This window comes from Jaculus jaculus, chromosome 2 (genome assembly GCF_020740685.1).
Source record: "Jaculus jaculus isolate mJacJac1 chromosome 2, mJacJac1.mat.Y.cur, whole genome shotgun sequence".
Classification (NCBI taxonomy): domain Eukaryota; kingdom Metazoa; phylum Chordata; class Mammalia; order Rodentia; family Dipodidae; genus Jaculus; species Jaculus jaculus.
Window position 1 is genome coordinate 58,576,393 of NC_059103.1, and position 24,138 is coordinate 58,600,530.

Here is a 24,138-nt window from a genome sequence, read left to right on the forward strand (position 1 = left end):
CAGGGTCATATGAGGGACCATGGTCATACAGGCAGGGAACCCATGGCCTGAGTGGGACACTGTAGCTGGACACAAAGGTCAGTGGGGCTGGAGTCATTAACAGACCATCTAGGGCACTGAACCCCTTGGAAGATATATTCTAAGTTGTACTGAACAGACTAATGTGGTATGGAAGGGCCTCCTGGGAAGGAGAGCCTTCCCACATTTAAAAAACCAACACAAGGTATAGGCGGCAGTGCTAGGAGAAGAATTTGGTCTACTTGCACTGATTTAGCACATTCAGAAAGACTCTGTAGGAAGAACAGAGCTAAGAGAACTAAGGCTTTGTGTACTCTTCCCTTTGTCATACAGTACCCAATGTCTATCTGAAGAAACAGTGTGTGTCCCAAACCAATGAAGGCAAATACGAACCCAGGAAGGCCTGTGTGAAGGCTTATGCATCTTTACGAAGATGACACATCTAAACACCAGCAACCTGTTAGAAAGATCAGCCTAATTATAATCAATCCTTTAGACAGGTTAAAAAAAAGATTCATTGTTAATAATCAAGGATTTTAAAACCCAGAAGTGTGGTAATAATGAAATTGTCCTGTCCTGTCCTGCCCTGTCCTTTGTAAGGGTTTTGTTTAGACAGGGTAGCCCTCTAGATAGCCCAGACTACATTGATGGAATGGCCTCAGCACTTCACTCTGGACACTACATATTACAGCCACTCCATCAATTCATGCATTCATCCATGCATGCATCTATCTTACCACCCACGCATGTGCCTATCATCCAACATCCACCCACCCTCCTATCCACTCATCCACCTACCCACCCACCCACCTATCAGGTAGGTACCAAGTGTTAGCCATCCACAGGTACTGTAGGGATCCTGTCATCACACAGTCCTACTATTAAATTCCTAGAATCTCTAACTCAGAGATATGGATGACAGGGCTTGGACAGGCCAGGCAGCCTGCCTGGGGTTAGCCAAACAGAGTAGAGAATCAAGACTAAGCCCATAGCCAGCAGTGCCATCTTAATGACAGGTGCACTCATGCCTTCCCAGTCTTCTGCCCCAGGTCCTCTTGTGTTCTTTCATCTTATCTCTGACTCATGCTTGTCCCAGCAAGACTGAAACTTTAAATACTGGCACTGTTTAGGTCTTTCAGCTCTGTGGTGGATGACAAGAGAGGCAACAGCAGAGGATGTGGCTGCAGCCAGAGTTCCAGTGGAAGGTAACATGTCAGATGACTCTGGCTGCAGCAGTCATACTGAACACAGAGAAGCTGGGCACCACAGCTTCCAGACTTAGCTGCGCCTCTCTGAAATCACACTTACCCCAAGAATGCCCAATCTACTTATACCAGGAACAGACCTCTAAAGTCCAAGATACTGACCAAAAGTGAGAGCAGCACTAATCTACAGGCATAAAAGCAAATGTTTAGAGGGCAATTTAATGGGCACAACACATCCATTTAATGGAACAACAGTAGTCACTTCCCTCCTATGTCCCAAGACCTTCCCAGATACAGGTTTCTGACTAGGTTTTCAATACCAGGCATGAATCCTCTAGCAGAATGCCCCTCAGATTCAATCGGAAAGCAGTTGGTTACCCCCATAACAGTCATGCCCCTATTGGCCAGTGGACACAACTTAACTTGCTAGGTAGTTATATAGCTCACAGTGTCCACTGCCAGGTAAGACTGATGATGATTTAGTTACCTGCCATAGTACTTTCCAGCACCATCATGACAGCTAGCCAGCAGGGAGCAAGCTTCCAGCTCAGTTCCCACTTGATGTCCAGCAACTAAAGTAGATAGTGTCTCCAGCAATAAGGCTTTACATCCAATTCTGGTGGGCAATCAAGAACATTGCCAGTAGCCAGCATTGTGTTGGTAGTTTCCAAGGCCTCCCTGACCAACAACTCACTGAGATATTTTGCTCCTGTGGGTCATGATCTCTTGATCCTTCTATGTCAGCCTCCTGGGTATTGACACTCCTACCACCACACTTAGTACAGATACCCTAAAGTATTAGTCCAACAATTACCACTTGAGATCCATGCTCTACTGATGCCATGTATTTCAATGATTCAGTCACGGCTCAAAATACACTGGAGAGCTGGGCGTGGTGGCGCATGCCTTTAATCCCAGCACTCGGGAGGCAGAGGTAGGAGGATCTCCAAGAGTTCAAGGCCACCCTGAGACTACATAGTGAATTCCAGGTCAGCCTGAGCCAGAGTGAGACCCTACCTCGAAAAACCAAAAAAAAAAAAAAAAAAAATTACACTGGAGGGCTAGAAAGATGGCTCAGCAGGTAAAATGCTTGCTTGCAAAGGCTAATGACCTGGGTTTGATTTGCCAGTACCCACATAAAGCCAGATGCACAAGGTGATGCATGCATCTGGAGATTGTAAGAGCTGGAGGTCCTGGCATGCCCATTCTCTCTATATGTCTGTTCTATCCCTCTCTCTGCCTGTAAGTAAGGAAGGGAAGAGGGTACTTAATAGGTTGGTATTGTATATATGTAAGTACAATGATTGAGATGGGGAGGTAATATGATGAAGAATGGAATTTCAAAGGGGAAAGTACAGTTGGGGGGGAGGTATTACCATGGGATATTTTTTATAATTATGGAAAATGTTAATAAAAATTGTGAAATAAAAATAAATAAATAAATAAAATATAAATAAATATAAATATAAATATTTTAAAAATACATTGGAATGACTTCTTAAGAGTCTCACAAGGTCTGTGGAGATGACTCAGCAGTTAAAGGTGCTTGCCTGACAACCGGAGTTCAATTTTCCTCCCACATAAAGCCAGATACATGAAGCAGCACTTGCATCTGGCATTCATTTGCAGAGGCAACAGACACTGGCATAGTCTTCCATTCATTCTTCCTCTCTCCTCACAAATAAATCAACATAAATATCTTTTTAAAACTCATGCAGACAACTACTTTTTTGTAGGGTTTTCACATGTTCACTATTAACTGTCTTGTTTACCACATGTTGCTCCAAAAATCAAACTCTCTCAGGATAGGATGCCAATGAGCAATGAAGATATTTGCTCCTAGAACAGGATACCACTAACTGCTAAAGATAACTCACTCTAGCACACAATATCACTGGCCACTAAAGGTAATGCTAGTAAAGAGCCAGTCATTGAGGCTCCTCTGATTGGAGGAGGGCAGTAAAGTGCTGGACCCTTGATAAAGTCCTTTGCTGAATAAAAAGACAACATCCCACACCTGTCTCCATCAGAAAGTTCCTTGGCTTTTTGGAGCCCACTGTTCTCATCTGCCACATGAGATGGCCAAAGAACATGACCATGAGGTCTGTGTTTTGATTTAAGCAGATTGATTATAAGCATAAGTGAGAAGCAACCATTTACTAAAAAGGCACTGACTCCACCTCCCAAAGAAATTGATAATTACTTGTCATATCAATTGGTCTTTGTTTGGGACACAACTGCCTTCTTACAGTCCTACCTTACTGGGACCACAGGAAGTGGGTGGAAAGCAAGGCCCATGGTGAACTCTAGAACCCAGTAAGACACTGTTCAATCTGCCTGCTTACTTTCCTCTCCCCACAGGCGCTTGCATTGGCCAAGTGAAGTTGCACGCACAGCACCCATCCACTGAGTGTGGGGTATTAAGGCTCTTCTCCAATTAAGAGATAACAGAATTAGCCTATCACCCAAGTCTTCAGACACAACCAAGGCAGGAAAGGAGGACAACTAAATAGGAACATCTGCTGAATAAAAGTGGGAGTGGACAGTCCTTTCTCTGCTCCTCCCACTAAGCACAAAATAGTCCCAGTCCTACACACAGCACATCAGTAAATCTGAGAGGAGGCGGCTGATCAGTTAGGAACTATACAGATGACCTCTGGGTTTTCCTTCTGTCTTACTGGTCCCAGGCTTATAGCCAAAAAAAGCCACAACCAGCTAATAACAACAGGCCAGACCCAGAAGAACCTCCAGAAAGGCTTTTCTCTTGGAAATGCACAGATAGTTAAGTCATGAAACTTCCAGATGGCGATTACTCTGTTCCAAACACCTCAGAAGAACCTGGTTCCCCACTCCTGCCTAGGAACAGCAATGCCTTTCATACTCTACTGGCTGTGGAGAGGCCTCAACACACCTGCTGGTGTCCCATGGTATACAGGATCTTAAACAAACACTAACTAAAATGATCCCTGGGAAATGCAGATTAAAACTACATTGAGATTCCATCTCATTCCTGTCAGATTGGCCACCATCATGAAAACAAACGAACATAAATGTTGGCGGGGATGTGGAAAAAGAGGAACCCTTCTACACTGCTGGTAGGAATGCAATCTGGTCCAGCCATTGTGGAAATCAGTGTGGAGGTTCCTAAAACAGCTAAAGATTGATCTACCATATGACCCAGCTATAGCACTCCTAGGTATGTATCCTAAGGACTCATCTCATTTCCTTAGAAGTACATGCTCAACCATTTTTATTGCTGCTTAATTTATAATAGCTGGGAAATGGAACCAGCCTAGATGTCCCTCAACTGATGAGTGGATAATGAAGATGTGGCACATTTATACAATGGAGTTCTACTCAGCGGTAAAGAAAAATGAAGTTATGAAATTTGCAGAAAAATGGATGGACCTGGAAAGGACTATACTAAGTGAGGTAACCCAGGCCCAGAAAGCCAAGCACCACATGTTCTCTCTCATATGTGGATCCTAGCTACAGATGACTGGGCTTCTGCGTGAGAATGAAAATACTTAGTAGCAGAGGCCAGTAAGTTAACAAGGAGACATAAAGGGAAGAGAAAGGAAGGGAGGAGGGTACTTAATAGGTTGATATTGTATATATGTAAGTATAATAATTGTGATGGGGAGGTAATATGATGGAGAATGGAATTTCAAAGGAGAAAGTGGGGGAGAGGGAGGGAATTAACATGGGATTTTTTTTATAATCATGGAAAATGCTAATAAAAAATAAAATAAAATAAAATAATCCCTGGGACTCAGCCACAGAACCCCCAAAAAGAAAAGGAGGAAACCTCCAGGATACAAGGATGGTAGGAATTGTCAGCCCTGAAGCCACAGGGCAGTCAGAAATATTATCTCCAAGAACAAAGCATGATTCCTGGATAAAAACAGCAGCCATCAAGCCGTGAGAATACATAGTAACTTACATGTATATAGCTATGAGAAAGAGGCCAATCTAAAAGACCACACATGTAGATCTCAACTTGATGACCTTCTGGAAAAGGCAAAACAGCAATGAAAAGATCAGTGGTTGCTAGGGCATGAGGAGAAGCGCTGGGGCCCAGGAGACATGCTGCAGTGCACTGCAATGTGAATCCGTGGCACTGTGCACTTTCCACACCCATAGAAAGTCCAACACCAAGAGTGAGCCCTTATGTATTGTTGCAGGCAGCTTTGCGTTACGAGCAGAAAATACCGACCAAGAGCAGCTTGTGGGAGGAAAGGATTTACTTTGGCTTATGGACTCATGGGGGAAGCTCCATGATGGCAGGGAAAAATAATGGCATGAACATCACCTCCTGGCTAACATCAGCAGGAGTATGTGCCAAATACTGGCAAAGGGGTGCTGGCTATAACACCCATAAGCCTCTCCCCAACAATACATTGCCTCCAGGAGGCTCCAATTCCCAAACTGCCACCCTCTGGGGATCTAGCATTCAGAACACCTAAGTTTATGGGGGACGCCTGAATCAAACCACATGTATTCAGAGTATTTCAGAGAATGGTAACTCTGCGTGGGTTTGCTAACAATGTACAGTGCCAGCTGGGGTCGCTGAGGCACAAACAGATGCAGGAGCGCTAGGGAGCATGCTGCACTGCCCACTTGGCTTCTCTGGGAATACAAAACTAACCTAAACTCCAGAGGTAGGTCTTTTTCTCTTCTTTGTTTCTTCTTTATGTGTAGGTCTGTGTGTGCGCGCACATGTGTACATGCAGTGCATGCATATGTGTGTGAAGATGCATATACCTCATATGAGGTCATAGGAGGACTTCAGGTGTCAACCTCTATTGTTCTTCCACCTGATTTTCCTGAGACAATATCTCTCATTGAACCTGGAGCTTGGCATTTTGGGATTATGTTCACTGACCAAAGAGCACCAGAGATTCTTCTGTCTTACACCCTTCCTTAGTGCTGTGATTGCAGGTATGAACAGCTATGCTTGGCTTTGATATGGGGTATAGGGATATGAAATCAAGGCCTCATGCTTGTGTAGCCAGCCTTCTTACCCACTGAGCCATCTCCCCAACCCTACCCCTTCTGTATGGTTCTGAGGGTTAAAGCAGGGCCTCATGCATGCTAGGCAAGTAGTCTACCACTGAGTTGTACCCTCGGCCTTTTTAAAATTTATTTTGATACAAAAATCTTGCTAAGTTGCCTACTCTGGTCTTGAGTTCACTCTGCAGCCCAGGAAGGCCTTAAACTTGCAATTCTCCTGCATCAGTCTCCCAAGTAACTGAAATTACAAGCCTGTACCACTGGGTCTGGTTAAGATTCTACTTTAAAATAATGGAAAATTGAGCTGGGTGTGGTGGCACACGCCTTTAATCTCAGCACCTGGGAGGCAGAGGTAGGAGGATCGCCATGAGCTCAAGGCCACCCTGAGACTACATAGTGAATTCCAGGTCAGCCTGGGGGCCAGAGTGAAACCCTACCTCAAACCCCCCCCCCAAAAAAAAGGATGAAAAATCATTTGCTGTGTGTAAGACCTTACCAGAAAGACAAAAGACAAGTGACGGGATAAGTAAATATTTTAAGGAACACCTACGCTGGGAGCAGAGACTTAAAAAGCAAAGGGCGATCTGGTTAAAAACTGCCAGCCACACCGTCTCTGGGCGTGTTCTGTTCCTTCACAGGCATGCCACCAGTCAGCCCACTATACCAGTGGATGACACTCCTGGATCCCACCGTGAGGAAATGCTAGGTGCATAAGCAGCAGACACTTCGCTCTGCCACCTTGACAAAGTCAAGGCTGCAGAGTGGGGGATGAAGCAGCACAAATGGAAACTGGAAGGCCAGCCCCAGTGCCTTCATGGTGCCCACACACCCCACAGACCCTCCCACCCCAAGCCTCCCCTGGGTTCTGCTAATGATAATAAATGGCAAAGGATCTCCAATTTAATTGCAAAAGGTAATGATGCAGTGAGCATAGGATTAGATTCACCACAGAAGGCAATATCCTCAAACAATAAAAAAAAAGCAAAGCTAGTGGGAGGAGGCTGAAATCGATGGGAAGGTTTCTGTATTAAATACCATGGAGCTGGGTCACAAAGGGATATTGACAGAACTGCTGACAGCAGATAAAAAAGGGAGAGAAAACTAAATTGCTCTCTGCAGAAAGTAAGTTACAGATTAATCACCCTACCATGAAATGCTTTAGTGAAGACTTGGGGTGTGAAGACGTGCTCACTGTTTGACCACAGGCAGGACAGCAAAGAAAGGCAAATGGGGTCCTCTGAATCCAAGTGTGGCCCCTTAGGCCTCTCCCGGGCTGCCCCCAGCTCAGAGACACTAGGAGTGCTGGGATGGAGGGGTCTACTGGGGGGACGGTCTCCACTCAGCTCTTCTCAGACTAAGAGTGATCTCCTCATCCCCAAGTGTCATTCCCAAAACCTGCCTTGAACCTGGTTTATAGTCAGAGAATATCTACTCCCTTTCTGTATGCGTTCTGTAGCTTAAATAATCTAGGGTAGAATTGGAGGGCTGACCTTCAAATATGCTCCAGACTTCTAACATACCTCCTGGAAGATGGTAGCCATGAATGTGTTCTCAGCCCTGGACCCATGTCCACAGGACAACCACAGGCACTAAATTTCCTGCCTGATCATTTACTTTAAAAGTTCATGTGAAGCCGGGCGTGGTGGCACACGCCTTTAATCCTAGCACTTGGGAGGCAGAGGTGGGAGGATTGCCGTGAGTTCAAGGCCACCCTGAGACTCCATAGTGAATTCCAGGTCAGCCTGGGCTAGAGTGAGACTCTACCTTGGGGAAAAAAAAAAAAGTTCATGTGAGACTTTTCCATAAATATTACCAATGCTCTAGGAAAACAGGCCAACTCAACTTCACATCGAGGGCGTGACCATTCAGAGTTTTTAAACTTTAAAAAGTCACTATTTTAGAGCATCTAAGTTTTATGCCACATATTAATAACAATAAATCATTATTCATACCATCACTCTAACACAAAGGGGTAAGAAAGGGGCTATTAATATTGTATGAATCCATGAGGGAAAAGAGCTCAGTAAGCATTGTAGGGACAAATAAATATAAGACAAGGCCACTACTAAAGAAATTTGTGCCATAGTATTCTCCATTCCCTTTGAATGTACTGTGACAGTATGAACCCCTGGGCATACAACACATTATAAGGTCTATTGTGTCAAATTTCTGGACTTCTTTCTAAAGTTATTACTTTGACATAAACAAGTAAAATAAAATTACAAATGCATGTAAAATACATTTAAAAATACCAAAGAATCAAACATGAATAAATACACATAGTGCTCAACTCTATGAAAGGCAAAATATTCACAACAAAGGATATTGCAACATGACTCCCAAGAAAGTGCTAAAATTATAACTCATGTCAGTACAATAAAAAGCCAGCCAACAATATGAAATTAATATTTTATAAGTATTCCTGCTCAAGAGTGCACTTTGAAAATCCTTTCATGGAAGAACACACCTGAAGCTGGAGCAGACTTCACACCCCACACAGAAGGTGGGCACTCTGTCCACTGTGAGGCCCTGAGTACCACCACACACTTTCAGTTGTCACCCAAAACATGGATCACATGGTTGTTGGCTTGATGACTGAGCACACTAACTACTTATTTCATAATTAATGTCCAAATTCCAAACATGCAGATCAAGGAGTATATTCTGAGTTTAGGCTGTCTAATCCCCCATAATACTTAAAGTGAATCCTCTATTATTCCCTTACCACAGCCTGGCTGGAGCTTTCCTGGAGGTCCCACAGCAGGATATGGTTATCAGCCAGGGAAATGACTTTCTTCCCATCGCCCATCGGCTCCCACGTGACACTAAAGGAAAGAAGAGAAGTATCAAATATTAATGTGTTCCTGGAGGACATGAAGCATGTAGCTCAGGGCTTTTACACATACTCTTCAGCAAGCTCTTCCTCTGGGCCAAGCCACTGGCACTTAAAAACATTGTTTCTGCAAAACACACGTGGAAGATACTATGGTTGCCTCAGTCAGTGGACTGGATCATGACCCCTAAACTTACATCAAAGCTGTAACCCCACTGTGATGGAGATGAAGTCTTTGGAAGGTTATTGGGTTGGATGAAGTCACAAAACAAGAGAGATCAAGGGAATTTGCATTCTTTGTCTGCCAGCGAGGTGAGGATAGTCAGAAGATGAGGACCCCACCTGTAAGAGAGCTCATACCAAGAATGGAATCAGCTAACACTGTGACACTGGCCTTCCAGCCTCAGGAACCATGACAAACAGAGGTCTGTGGTGGTGTGTAATGGCACCACAAACTGGCTAAAATGGTCTCCACATACTTTACCAGTAGCTAAAGAAAGACAGTTCAGCCCCTGAAGGCACTACGGAAAAGGTGATGTTACATGTGATGCCTACAGCCTTGGTAAGACAAATGCAAAGTCCTGGAGAAGACAAGGGGGCATCACTGAGAGCTGTATCCGCCCACACTGTGAGTGGGGCTACACTCCCATGTCAGGAGGTAACTTCGATATATCTGAGCCAATCATGGCTGGTTTCCTAGTGTCTACAGCATCACTCTAACCAATAAAATACATACCTGAATACATATTTTACTGAATACGTATTTTATTGGTTATAATGCACCCCTTATAGGCTCAAGTGATTAAGCACTTGGTCCCCAGAAAAGTGGCACTGTTAGAAGGTATGAACCTTTAGGAGGTGGAGCCCAGCTGGATGAGTTGGGTCACTGCAGCACAGGTCTTGAGGTGTAACAGCTCGGTCTTGCTTGCAGTTCTTGCTGTTTCCTCCCTGCTGACGTGATATGTGACACAGGCTTCCTGGTCCTTTCATAATGGGCATCCCTTTGGAACTATAAGCTTTAAATAAACTCTTTCCTTCCCTAAGTTACTTCTAGTCAAGTATTTGCTTATAGCAACAAGAAAGTACCTGATAAATGTTATCACTTCTGTAGTGAAAGTCATGAAAGGATGGAGAATTTCTCAACTTGGGTTGTAGTGAATTTCATTGCCACACTATAACATGAAGGACTACAGACATCAAAAAAGGATGCCACTCGTTCTCTTCACACAGAACAGAACACAACAAGCAGACTGCCTCAGGAATACCTCCTTCATGCCACTTTCATGACTACAAAGCATTCTATTTGTTCATATTAATACACTCCAAACCTATAACCTCTTTCTCATTTACACTTTCAAGAACTCCCAGAAAGTTCACGGCGCCACGGTTATAGGTACGCCACTTTGTATTAAATGAAGAGTTTACAGTATCTTTCCTAGTGACAACTATGAAAAAGAATATCATATGGCCTGAGGAGATAACTCTGTGGGAAAGAATGCTTGACCCAAAAGCATGAGGATCTGAGTTTGACCCCTAACACCTACATGAAAAACCAAGCATGCCCACATATACCAGTTACCCCAGTAATGGGAAATAGGATGATTACTGTGGACCCTGTTCAGGCAATCTAACTGAAAAACAGTGAATTTCAGGCTCATTGAGAGACTTTGTCTAAGGAAATAAAGTAGAAAAGCAATAGATACCCAGTAGCTTCCTCTGTCCTTTGCACTTGGGATGCATGCTTCTATACATGCACATACCACCATACACTAAAACAAAGAGTATCATATAGTCTATAAACAAAATTAAAACACCATGGCTAAAATAGATGCCAAGAAACCTGGCTGCAGAATCTGCCCATCATCTAGTAATGGCTAATTCTACCCTGAAGATTCCCTTCAGCACACATGAGTCAAACTCCTCTTGGCCACTGGTTTTGCAGGTAGATTCATGCACAGTACAGGCAACCTGACAATGGCCTCCAAGGGGGAAAGAAGATGGAAAGGCAGTGTAGTGCTCTGCTGTTGGTGAGGACCACATCACATATTTGAGACCTATACACACAAAGGCAATGAGCTCAGAATGCAGTGACCGTAAAGGTGGGAACACAACCTGAAAGTGTCAGCAGGAACACAACCTGGAAGTCACATTCAAGGTAACCTAGAATTTCAACAATAGGAATCACATGACTGAAGCTGAGTTAACAGTTGGTAAACCAACTATTTCCCACAGGCAACTTTAACCAAGCACTAACATGGACTGCCTTCTTAGCCCATGAATACTTGACTATGGCTCCCCAGCAGGCTAAAGCTTTCTGCAAATTTCCAAGTTATTAAGTCTCTTTGTACTCCCCACAATGACCAGCAACAGGATGGCTATCTGACTCAGAATTAACATCTGATGAAGTTTAAGAATGAATTCTAGGTAGGAGTGAGAAAGTAACTGACACGTTCCTGTTGGCCGCCAGTTCTACATATGTGGTGACCTGGCTATCAAGTGCACAGACAAACCCATGGCTGGCTGTACCACGATGGCATCGCAGCTGGCCTTGGGAGAAACAGATGAGATCATCTCCCTAAATCCTCATGAAACCTCCATATAAAGGAGGCTGGGTGGCTTCTAGAAATAGTCATGGAACTGTTTGTTTATAGGATAGAAATAGTAAGTTCCCTAAAGTCATGGCTCTGCAGGTCTCATTTCCTGCTAGAGATTAAAGATCAAGGCAGAAGAGGGAAGGATCAGGAGGGGAGTTTAGAAGAACCCAATCATAAGTACATAAGCATCCTATGAACTGCTGATCTGAAGAGAGGGAGGTAGGTCTTGTACATAACAGGGAGAGAGACAGGTCTCCTAAAGAGCAGTACTGCTTTCCCTCTCATCACTGTTCCATGGACAGGGTATGGCTGACCACCACTTCCTCCAGGGAGCTTCACAAGACTATGCCCTTCTCAGGAGCAGGTGCACCACCCTTCATGTGCTCACATCAATTCCCTATAAGCCAGACCTCTAATTCACTGACATTGTAAGCGCCAACAGCCATACAGCATAGAAGACCCTTTGATAGGTGTGCTGAGGACAGGGAGACTTCCTTCTCATAGCAGATCCTATGCACTCTGAAATGAGTAGAGAAGAAAACAAGAAAGATCTGTTTATTATAGCTCAAGGAAGGCGAGTTCATTCAAGAGGCCTACTGCTCCTCAAGGCAAAGGGCCCTCACTAGGAGGAGGACTACTGGAGAGCAACTCCCCTGACTGCTGAAGACAGGTGGTGCATGGAGTCCTGTAGGAGGGCCTTAATGGACACTAACCTCGGGCCCTTCTGCTCTCACCCTCCCAATCTGCCCCTCCTGCTCCCAGCTGTGACTCTAGGGTGGGCCCTTAGAGATTAAGCCAAAGCCAACACATCGACCTCCTCTATTCTGCCTCCTGTACACTACTACCTCTGTATATTTGTCTGCATTTCCATCTTCTTCTGGAACTCAGGAGTTCTGAGGTTCAAAGGGCAGCTTTCTGCTGTACCACACCCATGTCAGCAGCCTTATCCTCAGTGTTGAAACATTCTGGGTGCACAAGCTCAGAACAGCCAACTACATCTCTCAATCATTCTTAAACTTCATAGGCAAAACAAACCTTCTTGAGTTTTACCTTCCAGTGTCTCTGACGTGTTCCTTCTGCCCCAGCCTCACCTAACAATGCAGCAGTAGCTGCCACTTTGCTCCCAGCTTTTGTCTAAGAACATGGTTTCCAAATTCCTTCATTTCTGCGCTGGCCCTGCACACACCAGCACACTCTCCGCATGGAGTGGAGTATGGCCACACACCAGGTATTGCATTTGATCACAGACCACAATCAGACACTACATATAACAGATGACATACTGCATGCAAGGTACTGTGTATGGTCACTACCCACAGACCAGGCACTGCATTTGATCATAGGCCACACTCCAGGCATTGTATATGATCACTGACCACATACTGGGTACTGCATTTAAAAAAAATTTAATATTTTTTACTGTCAACTTCCATAATTATAGACAATAAATCATGATAATTTCCTTCCTCACTTTCCCCTTCACAACTTTACTCTCCATCATATCCCCTCCCCCTCTCACTCAGTCTTTTATTTAGATGTCATTATCTTTTCCTCCTATTATTCTTCTTGTGTAGGTACTTCCAGGCAATGTGAGGTCATGGATATCCAGGCCATCTTGTCTGGAAGAGTGTATTGTGAGGATCCCTACTCTTCCTTTGCCTCTTATATTCTTTTTGCCACCTCTTCCACAGTTGACCCTAAGCCTTGGAAGGTGTGAGAGAGATATTTCAGTGCTGAAAACTCCTCTGTCACTTCTTCTTAGCATTATGATGCCTTTTTAGTCATCTCAGAGGTCACTGCCATCTGAAAAGAAAAGCTTCTCTAACCAAAAGTGAGAGTAGCATTAATATATGAGTATGAACATTAAGAAAAGTGCCTACCAGGAAGCCTGATGAGCATAGTATATGCATTTAGTCAGACACCAGTAGGAATTATACCCTGGGGCTCATGATTCCCCCATTATAGGTTTTCAGTATTAGGCATATATTTCCTCTCATGAAGCAGGCCTCCAGTCCAATTAGAGAGCAGTTGGTTTCCCCCATAACAAACATGCCACTATTGTACTCATTGGCTCATTTGACCTGCCTACCCCAACTTAAGGCTTGCAGTGTCTATTGTTGCTTATCTCCACTTATGACTTCTCTCTCTCTTCCATGGAGCTACACGCAGCCTAGCTTTTCCCAGCTTTTTGTGAGCTGGTCTACAAAGGGGAGGTTTTTCTGCTCAGCTCCAGCAAGAGTTCTCAGTGACCTTGCAGCCCAAGCATGTGGAGTCTTCAGCAACAGGTCTTACCTTCTATTCCTGGTGGGAAACCAAGAGCCTTGGCAATGGCCTGTAATGTTTGGGAGGCATCAGGAACCTCCCTCACCAACAACTCACTGGAAGGTATCCCATCCCTGGCATTGAAATTTTTCCAGTAACAATCTATGGTTTCTGGATGTGCCATTGTGCAAAAAAGTAGGTTTCCATATGAATTCTTCATACCTTCTTAGATTTTGATTGACCCTCCCCCTACTTTTCCTGTACTCAATCTCTTCCTCTGACCTCACTTAGGCCTTTCCATGCTCAGTAATCTATTCTCCTACCTACATATATACATTACCAATTCCCCAAATCCTCCCCTCTCCTCTCTCCCTTAGAGCCTCTTTCTAGCTTACTGACCTCTGCTACTGAGTTTTATTGCAACTCACATACAAGTCTAAACATTTGGAGTTAGGATCTACATATGAGAGAACATGTGACTTTTAGCTTTCTGGGCCTGAGTTACCTCACTAAGTATAATCCTTTCCAGGTCCATCAATTTCCCTGCAAATTTCATAATTTCATTTTTCTTTACCACTGAAGAGAACTCCATTGTGTAAATGTACTACATCATCATTATCTACTCATCAATTGTGACTAGAGTGGCAATAAATGTAGATGTGCAAGTGTCTCTAAGGTAGTGCAATAAGTCCTTAGGATATATGCCTAGGGGATACTGCATTTGATTACAGGCCACATGCCAGGCACTTCATATGATCCCAGGTCACATACCAGATACTGTGTATGATCACCAGCCACATTCTAGGTACATAGACAGATCACAGACCACGTGTCAGACACTACATTTGGTCACGTGTCACCTCCAAGCACTGTGTATTCACCAGCCACATGCCAAGAACTATGTATGCCAGGTACTGAATATGATCACCATCCACATTAGGAATTACATATCATCACATATCATATGCCACACACTGCCTATGATATCATCACACTCATCTGATGTTACAGGTGAGGCTGAACAGGAGAAAGACAAGAACTTAGTGTAGAGTGCTTGTCTACCCTACCTGTTTCTGACCAACCAGGGAGTTTCACCCTGCATTCACCCCAACGGACAGCAGGACTGGAGTATTTTGATAGACTAAATAGACTAATGGGCTCTAGAGCTATTTCAGAGAGCTAGCACTAGCAAAAGATCATATGTTAGTTTTTCACTGCTGTAACAAAATACTTGAGAAGGGCAAGTTGAAGGAAGAAAGACATTTCTGGTTCATGGTTTGGGGTTTTGGTGCACGGTCAGCTAGCTCCCTTGCTATGAGCCTGAGGGGAGGCTGAAGCATCATGGCAGAAGGTCATGGTAAAAGAAAGCTGCTTACCTTAAGGGAAGTATGAAAGGGAGAGGGATTAGAAAGAGCAGGGACAAAATATGCCCTTCAAAGGCATATCAACCGTGACTTAATTCCTCTAAAATCAGGCCCCACCTCCTACTTTCCATCACTTCCCAATAATATCATCAGATTCAGAATCCATCAACAAATGAATCTTTTGATGAGTCAGAACCCTCAGGATCCAATCACTTCCCCATAGCCCCTTTAGGTAACAACCAAGCCTTTAACCCATGAGCCTCTGGTAGCATTTCAGAGCAAGTCACAAAGTTTGGCATGGAAAGGAGAAGACATAATGCTAGCAGTTTCAAGGTTAATATTATTTTAGAAAAATTGTACTTCATGTTGGCCAGGGAGGTCCCTGATGCCCACAAAACATTATAAGCCATTGCCGAAGCCCTTGGTTTCCCACCAGGAATAGATGGTAAGACCCTATTACTAAAGACTCCACATACTTGGGCTGCAAGGCCACTGAGAAATCCTGCTGGAACTGAGCTGATAACCTCCTCCATGTAGACCAGCTGACAAAAAGCTGGAAGAAGCCATTCTGCATGCTGTTCAATGGGAGAAAGAGAAATCACCAGTGAAGATACTCAACAGTGGACACTACAAGCCTTATATTTGGCCAGCCAGGCCAAACGAGCCAATGGGTGCAATAGTGGCATGTCTGTCATGGTGGAAACCAACTGCTCTCTAATTGGACTAGAGGCCTACTCCATGGGAGGGAATATATCCCTGATACTGAAAACTTAAAACAGGGGTAGTCATGAGCTTTGCTCCTAGCTGATGTCACTGTTTGGGGAGGTTGTGGAATCTTTAGGAGATGTGAGCCTTGCTGGAAGAGCTGTATCATTGGGGTGGGCTTTAAAGTTTTATAGCTTGGCTCCACATTCTGTTAGCCACGTTTCCTGACTGTGAATGAAATGTGAGCCAGCCTCCAACTTCTGCTACCATGCCTTCCATGATGGACTATACCCCTGAAACTATAAGCCAAAATAAGCCTTTCTTTCCTTCAGTGGCTCTAGTCAGATGTTTGGTCACAGCAATGAGAAAGTACATCTAATACAACTGATGAATGAAGTGTGCCTGTAAGTGGCACATGTTCTGATACACACATATATGTATTGCACAGTTAGGTTTTGTATGTTGTGAAGACAGTTGATTCTATTCTCCCAGCATGCTTCATAGCTATGAAGACAGTGTTGTTACAGTCGCCATGCTATGCACTGTGTCCCTGGGAACTTATCTTGTAACTGAGCCTGTGCCATTTGGCCATCATTTCCCCATTCCTTTATCACCCTACAGACCAAGTAAACCACTGCTGTGCTTTCTGCTTCTAGGAGTCATGACTTTCAGGCTCCAGAAGTAAGACTGTGTTTGTCTATCTCTTTGACTTATTTCACTCTGCAATGCCTTGTGTTTTATCTATATAGCTATTTCAAATGGCAGGATTTCTTCCTCCTTCTTCCTTTTTTTTTTTTTTTTTGTTTAGCTGTTGAGACAGGTACTTGCTATGTTGACCTGACTGGGTTGTAATACTCTGTGTAAGTCAGGCTGGCCTCCAGCTTGTACTGCTTCTCCTGGTTTTGCTTCCCAAATGGACTGTAGATATAAACCAGTATGCCCAGCTCATTTTCTTTGAAAAACTGAGTAATTATGAAAAGGGATATGGTATTCATGGCCTAATAGTGGCTAATGTTACCTTCACAATATCTGTATAACAGGAGGGAAAAAATGGTGATATTAAAATAGGAGAAAAACTAGTGGAAAGAAGAGGAAATTATGATCATATTCTAGTATCTCTATGTATGGAAATCATAAATAAAAAGGCTTTCTTAAAAAGTAAAAGAATCCTAATGTGGTAGCGCACACCTTTAATTGCAGCACTCGGGAGGCAGGGATGTAAGAGGATTGCTGTGAGTTTGAGGACACCCTGAGACTACATAGTGAAACCCAGGTCAGCCTGAGCTAGAGTGAGACTTTACCTCAAAAAAGTAAAAAGAAATATAAAATAAACTCACATATTTTCTCTAAAATCTCTTTAACAAATAATCAATTAATTATACATCAAAGTAGTAATAATATTTATATATTATATATTGCATGTAACTGAAGTTCTTTATTTACACAAATGTTGATGATCATTAAGTACTCTCCATATCATGGCTAATGTGAATAATGCTGTTGTGGACAGGAGGCTACAACTATCTCTGTGAACTACTGAATTCCTTTCCTTTGTTCATAGACCTTGAACATAGGCTTGCTAGTCATACGGAAGGTATGTTTTTTGTAAAGATCTTATTTTTATTTATTTATTAGAGAGAGGGGGAGAGAGAGAGAATGGGCATGTCAAGGCCTCTAGCCACTGCAAATGAACTCCAGATGCATATGCCACCATGTGCATCTGGCTTATGTGCAATATGGAGAATCAAACCTGGGTTCTTAGGCTTCACAAGCATGTGCCTTAACCGTTAAGCCATCTCTCCAACCGTGGAAGGTCTACTTTTAGCATTTTGTTTATTTGTTTTGAGGCTACATCTCATTCTATCCTAGCCTGACTTGGAAAGCACTCTGTAGCCCAAGCTGACCTTAAACTCACATGGTGGTCTTCCAACCCCAGCCTCCCGAGTCCTGGGACTAAAGGCATGATCCATCACATCCCGAGTTACAACTGTATTTTTTTTTTTAATAAAAGCTGAACCAATTTACATTCCCACTGAGTGTGAAAGGACTCTCATTTTTCCACATTCTTGTCAACACTGGTGCTCATGTCTTTTTGATGACAACCATCCTAACAGGCAGGAAGTAACATGTCAGTGTGGTTCTTTGCACTGGCCTCTGGTCAGAGATGGCTACATCTGTATATCCATTGAAGAAAAATGTGTATGGTGGACTGAATGCAAATATAAGTGCTTCATAGACTCAGGTATTATTCATTAAATTTCCTACTTAAATATCCAACAGGCAAAGCCCAGCTGGAGGAGGCACGTGACTGGGCCAGATTCTGAGTTCAGCCCTACTGGATGTGTAGGGAGCCACTCTGAGCTGTTTGTGCTTGCTCGTGTTGGTTTTCTCTCTCTGCTGTAGAAGTTGAAGTGAGCCAGATTCTTCCACCATGATAAAGCTTCCACTGGAAGCTGTAAACCTTTCCTCCCATAAGCTGTTTCTGATTGGATGTTTGTCCTAGCAAGGAAGAGGTAATTGCAACAATGCCACTTCAAAATGTCTTGGGTTTGGGTCTGCAGTTCCACTTACTTACAAATGTTGGGTATTAACCACTTATATCAGCATAGTTTGTAAACATGTCCTGCATCCTGCAGGGTGCCATCTCATTTTGTTCACTTTGTTTCTTTTGCTGGGCAGAAACTTTTAAATCTGATGTGGTACTACTTGTTTACTTTTGCTTTTGTGTCTTCATGGAAAACAATTGCCAAGATTGATTTTGAGCTTTTCTCTATTGTCTTCTCAGAGCTTTACAGGTATTTAATTCTTAAGTCCATTTTGACTCAGCTTTTGTGTATGGTACAAGATAAGGGTCCAGTTTCATTTTTTAGCAAGTGGGTATCTAGTTTTCCAACATTAGTCACTGAAGAGGCCACTCTTTCTCTACTGTATGTAAGTGGCACCTTACTGATGACTAGCTGAATACATAGATGTGGGTTTCCTTCTAGCTTCCCTCCTGCTTCACTATGAATCTGTTTTAAATGGCATATAATACTGCTCTGATTACTCAGAAAGAAGCATGGTGCTTCCAGTTCTGTTCTTTATCAAGACTGTTTCAGCCACTGGATATTCATATGAATTTGGGGGGCTTTATTCTATTTTGTGAAAAAGAACCACCATTAGAATTTGTAGTGATTGCACCACATATGTAGATCACTTTGTGTGATACTGACATTTTAGCAGTATTAATTCCCAGTCCAAAAACATTGGTATCTTTCTATTTTCTTGTGTCATTTACATTTTCTTTCAACAATGTTTTATTATTTTCAGTGTGTAAATCTTTCACCACCTTCACAAATTTTATCCTAAATTTTCATTTCTTTTTTTTTTTCAAGGTAGGGTCTTGCTCAAGCTCAAGCTGACCTGGAATTCACTATATAGTCTCAGGGTAGCCTCAAACTCACAGCAATCTTCCTACCTCTGCCTCCCAAGTGCTGAGATTAAAGGCATGTACCACCATGCATGCCCAGCTCTAAATTTTCATTTCTTTTGAGGCTATAGGACTGACTTCTTAATTTCTCTTTAGTATAATGTATTATGTATTTATAAATGTAAGTGATCATTGTATATTGGCTTTGCATACTACAAGTTTGAATTTGCTTATCAGTTCTAACAGTTGTATTAAAAGATATTTTCCAAGGCAGACTTCTGTCAAAGCACTTGATTACCCACCAGAGGTTAATGGTAAGACCCAACTGCCAAAGACACAATATGTTGTTGACACAGAACACAGAGAGACCTGGCTGGAATCTGGAAGACAGCCAGACCCCAGACAGCCCTTCTAGTGCTGGATGGCACTACCTGAACTATTGGGGAAAAGTGGCCAACAACTGCCTAAGAAACCCGGGGTTTAAGCTACTCAAAAGCAAACAACCTGACATGATGCATACACAAGTGCAACAGTGTATGCATCACACAGCCTTGGTGGTAACCAATAGCTTTCTGATGGGCTAAGAGGAGATCCACTCAGTGGAAAGGAACCCATATCTGGAACTGGAAAACAAACCAGAATCATATTCAGGCAATGATTTTGCTCTCCAATATGAAGCTTGCACTCATCTTAAGTTAAAAGAAGGACTACATCCATCAAACTCTCTCTAAATTAATAATGCTCATCCCATTTAACCTGTGCTGACTTCACTCTCTCTTGGAGAATCTGCTTCTCTTTTTCAGACAGGAGTGGACCCAAAGAGATAAACTACCCATCACATTTCAGCCTGGCCCCAGCTGAAACCACAAAGGAATTAAGGAGACAAGCGAGAGTACTGCTTTCATAGTGAAATTAGCAATCAGCACCAGGATGAAGGAGAGAGACACTGAGGACACTCAACACCTACCAAGCCAGAGATCCAGAGGATCCAAAGAGCCCATCACTGAAGTAGACTTAAAACACACCCAATAGGGCTCAGGGAATTTTACAGAAGACAGGGAAGAAAGATTGTTAGAGCCACTAGTTGGGACAATATGTCCAGAGTCATTGCCTCTCCCCAACAAATGACTGCTGCTCCTCCAATGCACAACCCACAATCCCCATGGGATAACTTGCAATCCCAATGGAGAGGGCCCCTTCGGAAAAGGGACAGGGGTGAAGGAAAGAATGGTAGCAACACATGTTATTTCCATACTAAGTATGTCTATAACTAATAAAACAAACAAACAAAAAAAGAGATGTTTTCAGGGCTTTTTATATGTGAGTTCAAGTCTTCTATGAATCGGTTAACTTCTTCCCTTCTAGTGTGGGTGCTTTTTTACTTACATTCTTTGCTAATTTCTCTGGCTAGGATTTCAGTATTATGTTGAACAGAAGTGGCACAAAAGGCACCTTGTTGTGTCTTGATTTTAGAGGGAAAGTTTTCCTCATTTCACCAATGAGTATCATGTTAGTGTAGGCTTTCTAGTGTAGTCGCACATTAATTTAATACCTACTGTGTTGAGTTTTTTAAAATTTATTTATATCTTTTTAAATTTTTGTTTATTTTCATTTATTTATTTGAGAGTGACAGAGAGAAAGAGGCAGAGCGACAGACAGAGAGAGAAAGGCAGATAGAGAGAGAGAATGGGCGCGCCAGGGCTTCCAGCCACTGCAAACGAACTCCAGACGCGTGCGCCCCCTTGTGAATCTGGCTAACGTGGGTCCTGGGGAATCGAGGCTCGAACCGGGGTCCTTAGGCTTCTTAGGCAAGTGCTCAACCGCTAAGCTATCTCTCCAGCCCTTGTTGAGTTTTTTGATTAAGAAATGATGTTGAATTTTGCCAGCTGTTTTCTGCAGCTATTGAGCTCATGACTTTTACTCTTCATGATAATATGGCTTATCACATCTATGGATCTGCATATGTTGAACTGCCCTTGCACAGGGGATATAAGTCAGGGTGCATAACTTATTTGCTAGTATTTTCATGAGGATTTGCATCTATGTTCATCAGGAGTCATGACCCATAGTTTGGCTTTTTTTTTTTTTTATAGTGTGTTTAACTTTTGCATCAGAATGATGCTAGCCTCATAAGATAAGTTTGATAGTAATTTTTTAAACTTGTGTAGGAATTAATCAGTGAAACCTTTTCAGTCCTGCACTTTACTTTGTTGGGAAGTTTTTACTGTTCTTGTTTTGTTTTTTGAGACAAGGTACCATGTACACCAGTCTGGCTTTGAACTCACTATGTAACTAAGGCTATTCTTGAACTTAACTTTTCTTTTTTTTTCCCCCTCTATTCTTGAACTTTTGATCCTCCTGCCTCTATCTCCAAACTGCTGGGATTACTGACCCAATCTCCTTACTCATTATTGATTTGTTCAGATTCTCCATTCATGATTTACTTTTGGTAGATTATTATGTGTCTTTTAATGAATAAATTTATTTATTGATTGACATTTGAGACAAGGTCTCATTATATAGCTCAGGCTGTCCTTAAACTCAGGATTTCCCTGCCTCTGCCTTCTGGGTTCTGGGATTACAAGTGTGCCACCACTCCTGGCTCATTAGGTTGTATGGATCTAAGACTTTATTCTTTTCTTCTAGGTTATGCAATTTGCTTATACACAATTGTTCACAGTAGTCTCATACAATTCTCTGTACTGCTGTGTTATCAGCCACATGATCTCTTCTCTTATTTCTGACTTTATTTACTTGACTCTTCCCTTTTTGCCTAGTTGGAAGCTAGGAGTTTAGAGTACACTTGCCATGACAGCCCTCCACGACAGCAATGTGGTGTTGACCATGTGTCATCTTGCTGGTACTTGCCTCTTTCCTTTTACTTTGAGTCAAAAAGCATACACACCACATCTAATAAATTTGGTTAACAAAATAATATATAGCTGTAAGAGGGCACATGCTTTGTGAAACTCACTTTAGCTTGTATAATTTTACATTGCAAATGTAAAGTCATATAACCTCATTACAAGTTAGAACTGGAAGTCAACATCCCTTGTGTTCCCACCTACCTTAAATGACAAGCAACCTGGGAAGTATGTTCTCCAGGCTGGTATATACAGCACAGTCCCAGTGATTACCTACAGAACGGAACTCTGAACAGCCATCAACATTACTGGGCAACTTGCTGTTTTAATTAAAATCTAGCCCAAGTGACACTCCAGGTCAAGTAAACACAAATCAATCCAGAGGCTTTGTGGTGTTTTGAATAGAATAGATGGCCCCCAATATATTCAGTCATTTGTAGTTTGCATCTGCAGCCACCTGGCTGGAGGCAGTATCACTGTGTGGAACTTAAGGTGTGGTGGTGGGTTTCAGATTTCAATCTAAAGATATGCAAAATGTGCCTAGGTGGAGTTCCTGAAGTGTGCGGTGTGGCTTTTGGCTTTTTGGTTTGTACTTCTCTCTCTCCACCTGATCCTGTGAAGGCAGGCCAGCTTCTTCTGCCATTATGGAACTTCTCCTGGATCTGTTAGCTTCAATAAATATCCCTTCCTCTATAACTGTGCCTGGTCTGGAAGTTCATATCAGTGAACCTGAAGCTGTCTGCTATAGGCTTCATAGCAGTCTACTGTGTGGATGTCCCCAAGTTTTAAACCCAGTTCCTACTGCATGACATTTCTGGATTTTTCTCAGTATTTCACACACTTGATTCACACTCTTAAAAAACAAAAAAAGAAAAAGAAATTTGAAGACACACTCCTATCATAATTGAAGACCCATTCTTAGTCATCTGACTCTTCCAAAAGGGCCAGTTCCCACTTTTGAATATAACTGCACCCTTGCCCATTCTGATAAGAACTCTCCACTCTCACCTCATGAGACAAATATCTAACCTCTTGCTTTAAATTTTGCATTTCTGTGACAACCACGGAGTTTGTACAACCTGTTGAATGCATACTGGCTGCTTCCAGTTCTCCTTATGCACTACTGGTTCAGCTATGATACCTCTCCTGAAAGGCAAGCTAATGACCTGTCCCAGGAATACTTGCTGATGTATGATAACTAGTTCTTCATCAATGTTCCATCCAGATAAATCTCCCAATGACCAGGGTCTTGAGAAGATGAAGAATTACAGAATTAAAAAACCACTAGCCTGTCCTTAGAATGTAATCATATCTACCCAACTGAAAAACCTGAACAATGTAACTGCTCACAACAATATTAAACAAAATATATAATTTGTTCAACAAAATCTTTAAAATCTCAAAGTTCAGAGTCACTATGCCCAGCATTTTTTACACAGCATCAACAAGCCTTTACTATAAAGGGCTGGCAGTAAATCATCTGGGCTGATGGACCTCCTCAGCAATCCCTGAGGCACAAAAGCAGCCACAGGAAACAAGACAAAACCTTGGCAGTTGCTACCCAGTATAATTTCATTTTCTGTTAGCAAGCTGCGGCATCTATCTGCTTCCTGGCTAGATGTAGTATGATCAGCTGCCTCATAGAACATATACCACAGCTAGAGCTGTTCTCACCACCACACCTTCCGCACCATTATGGACTGTATCCTCTCAAACCTTGAGCCAAAATAAACCTTTGCTTCCTTCTTTAAGTTGCTGTTGTCAAGCATTTTGTCATAGCAGCAAGAAAAGAAATACAACCCCTTTTATGTAACTATAACAACAACAACAAAAAATTCCATGAAGAGTGATCTTAAGAAATAAAAACAAAG

General features: G+C 42.7%; 1 protein-coding gene across 1 annotated transcript in view; it reads right to left on the minus strand.

The window, feature by feature from the left end:
* Positions 1 to 24,138, minus strand: part of Eipr1 (EARP complex and GARP complex interacting protein 1) — a 187,866-nt gene that overhangs the window by 22,443 nt on the left and 141,285 nt on the right. The window contains exon 5 of the mRNA XM_004656528.2: positions 8,962 to 9,061. Within this exon, the coding sequence (XP_004656585.1) occupies positions 8,962 to 9,061 (100 nt within the window). The remainder of the gene's footprint in view (positions 1 to 8,961; positions 9,062 to 24,138) is intronic.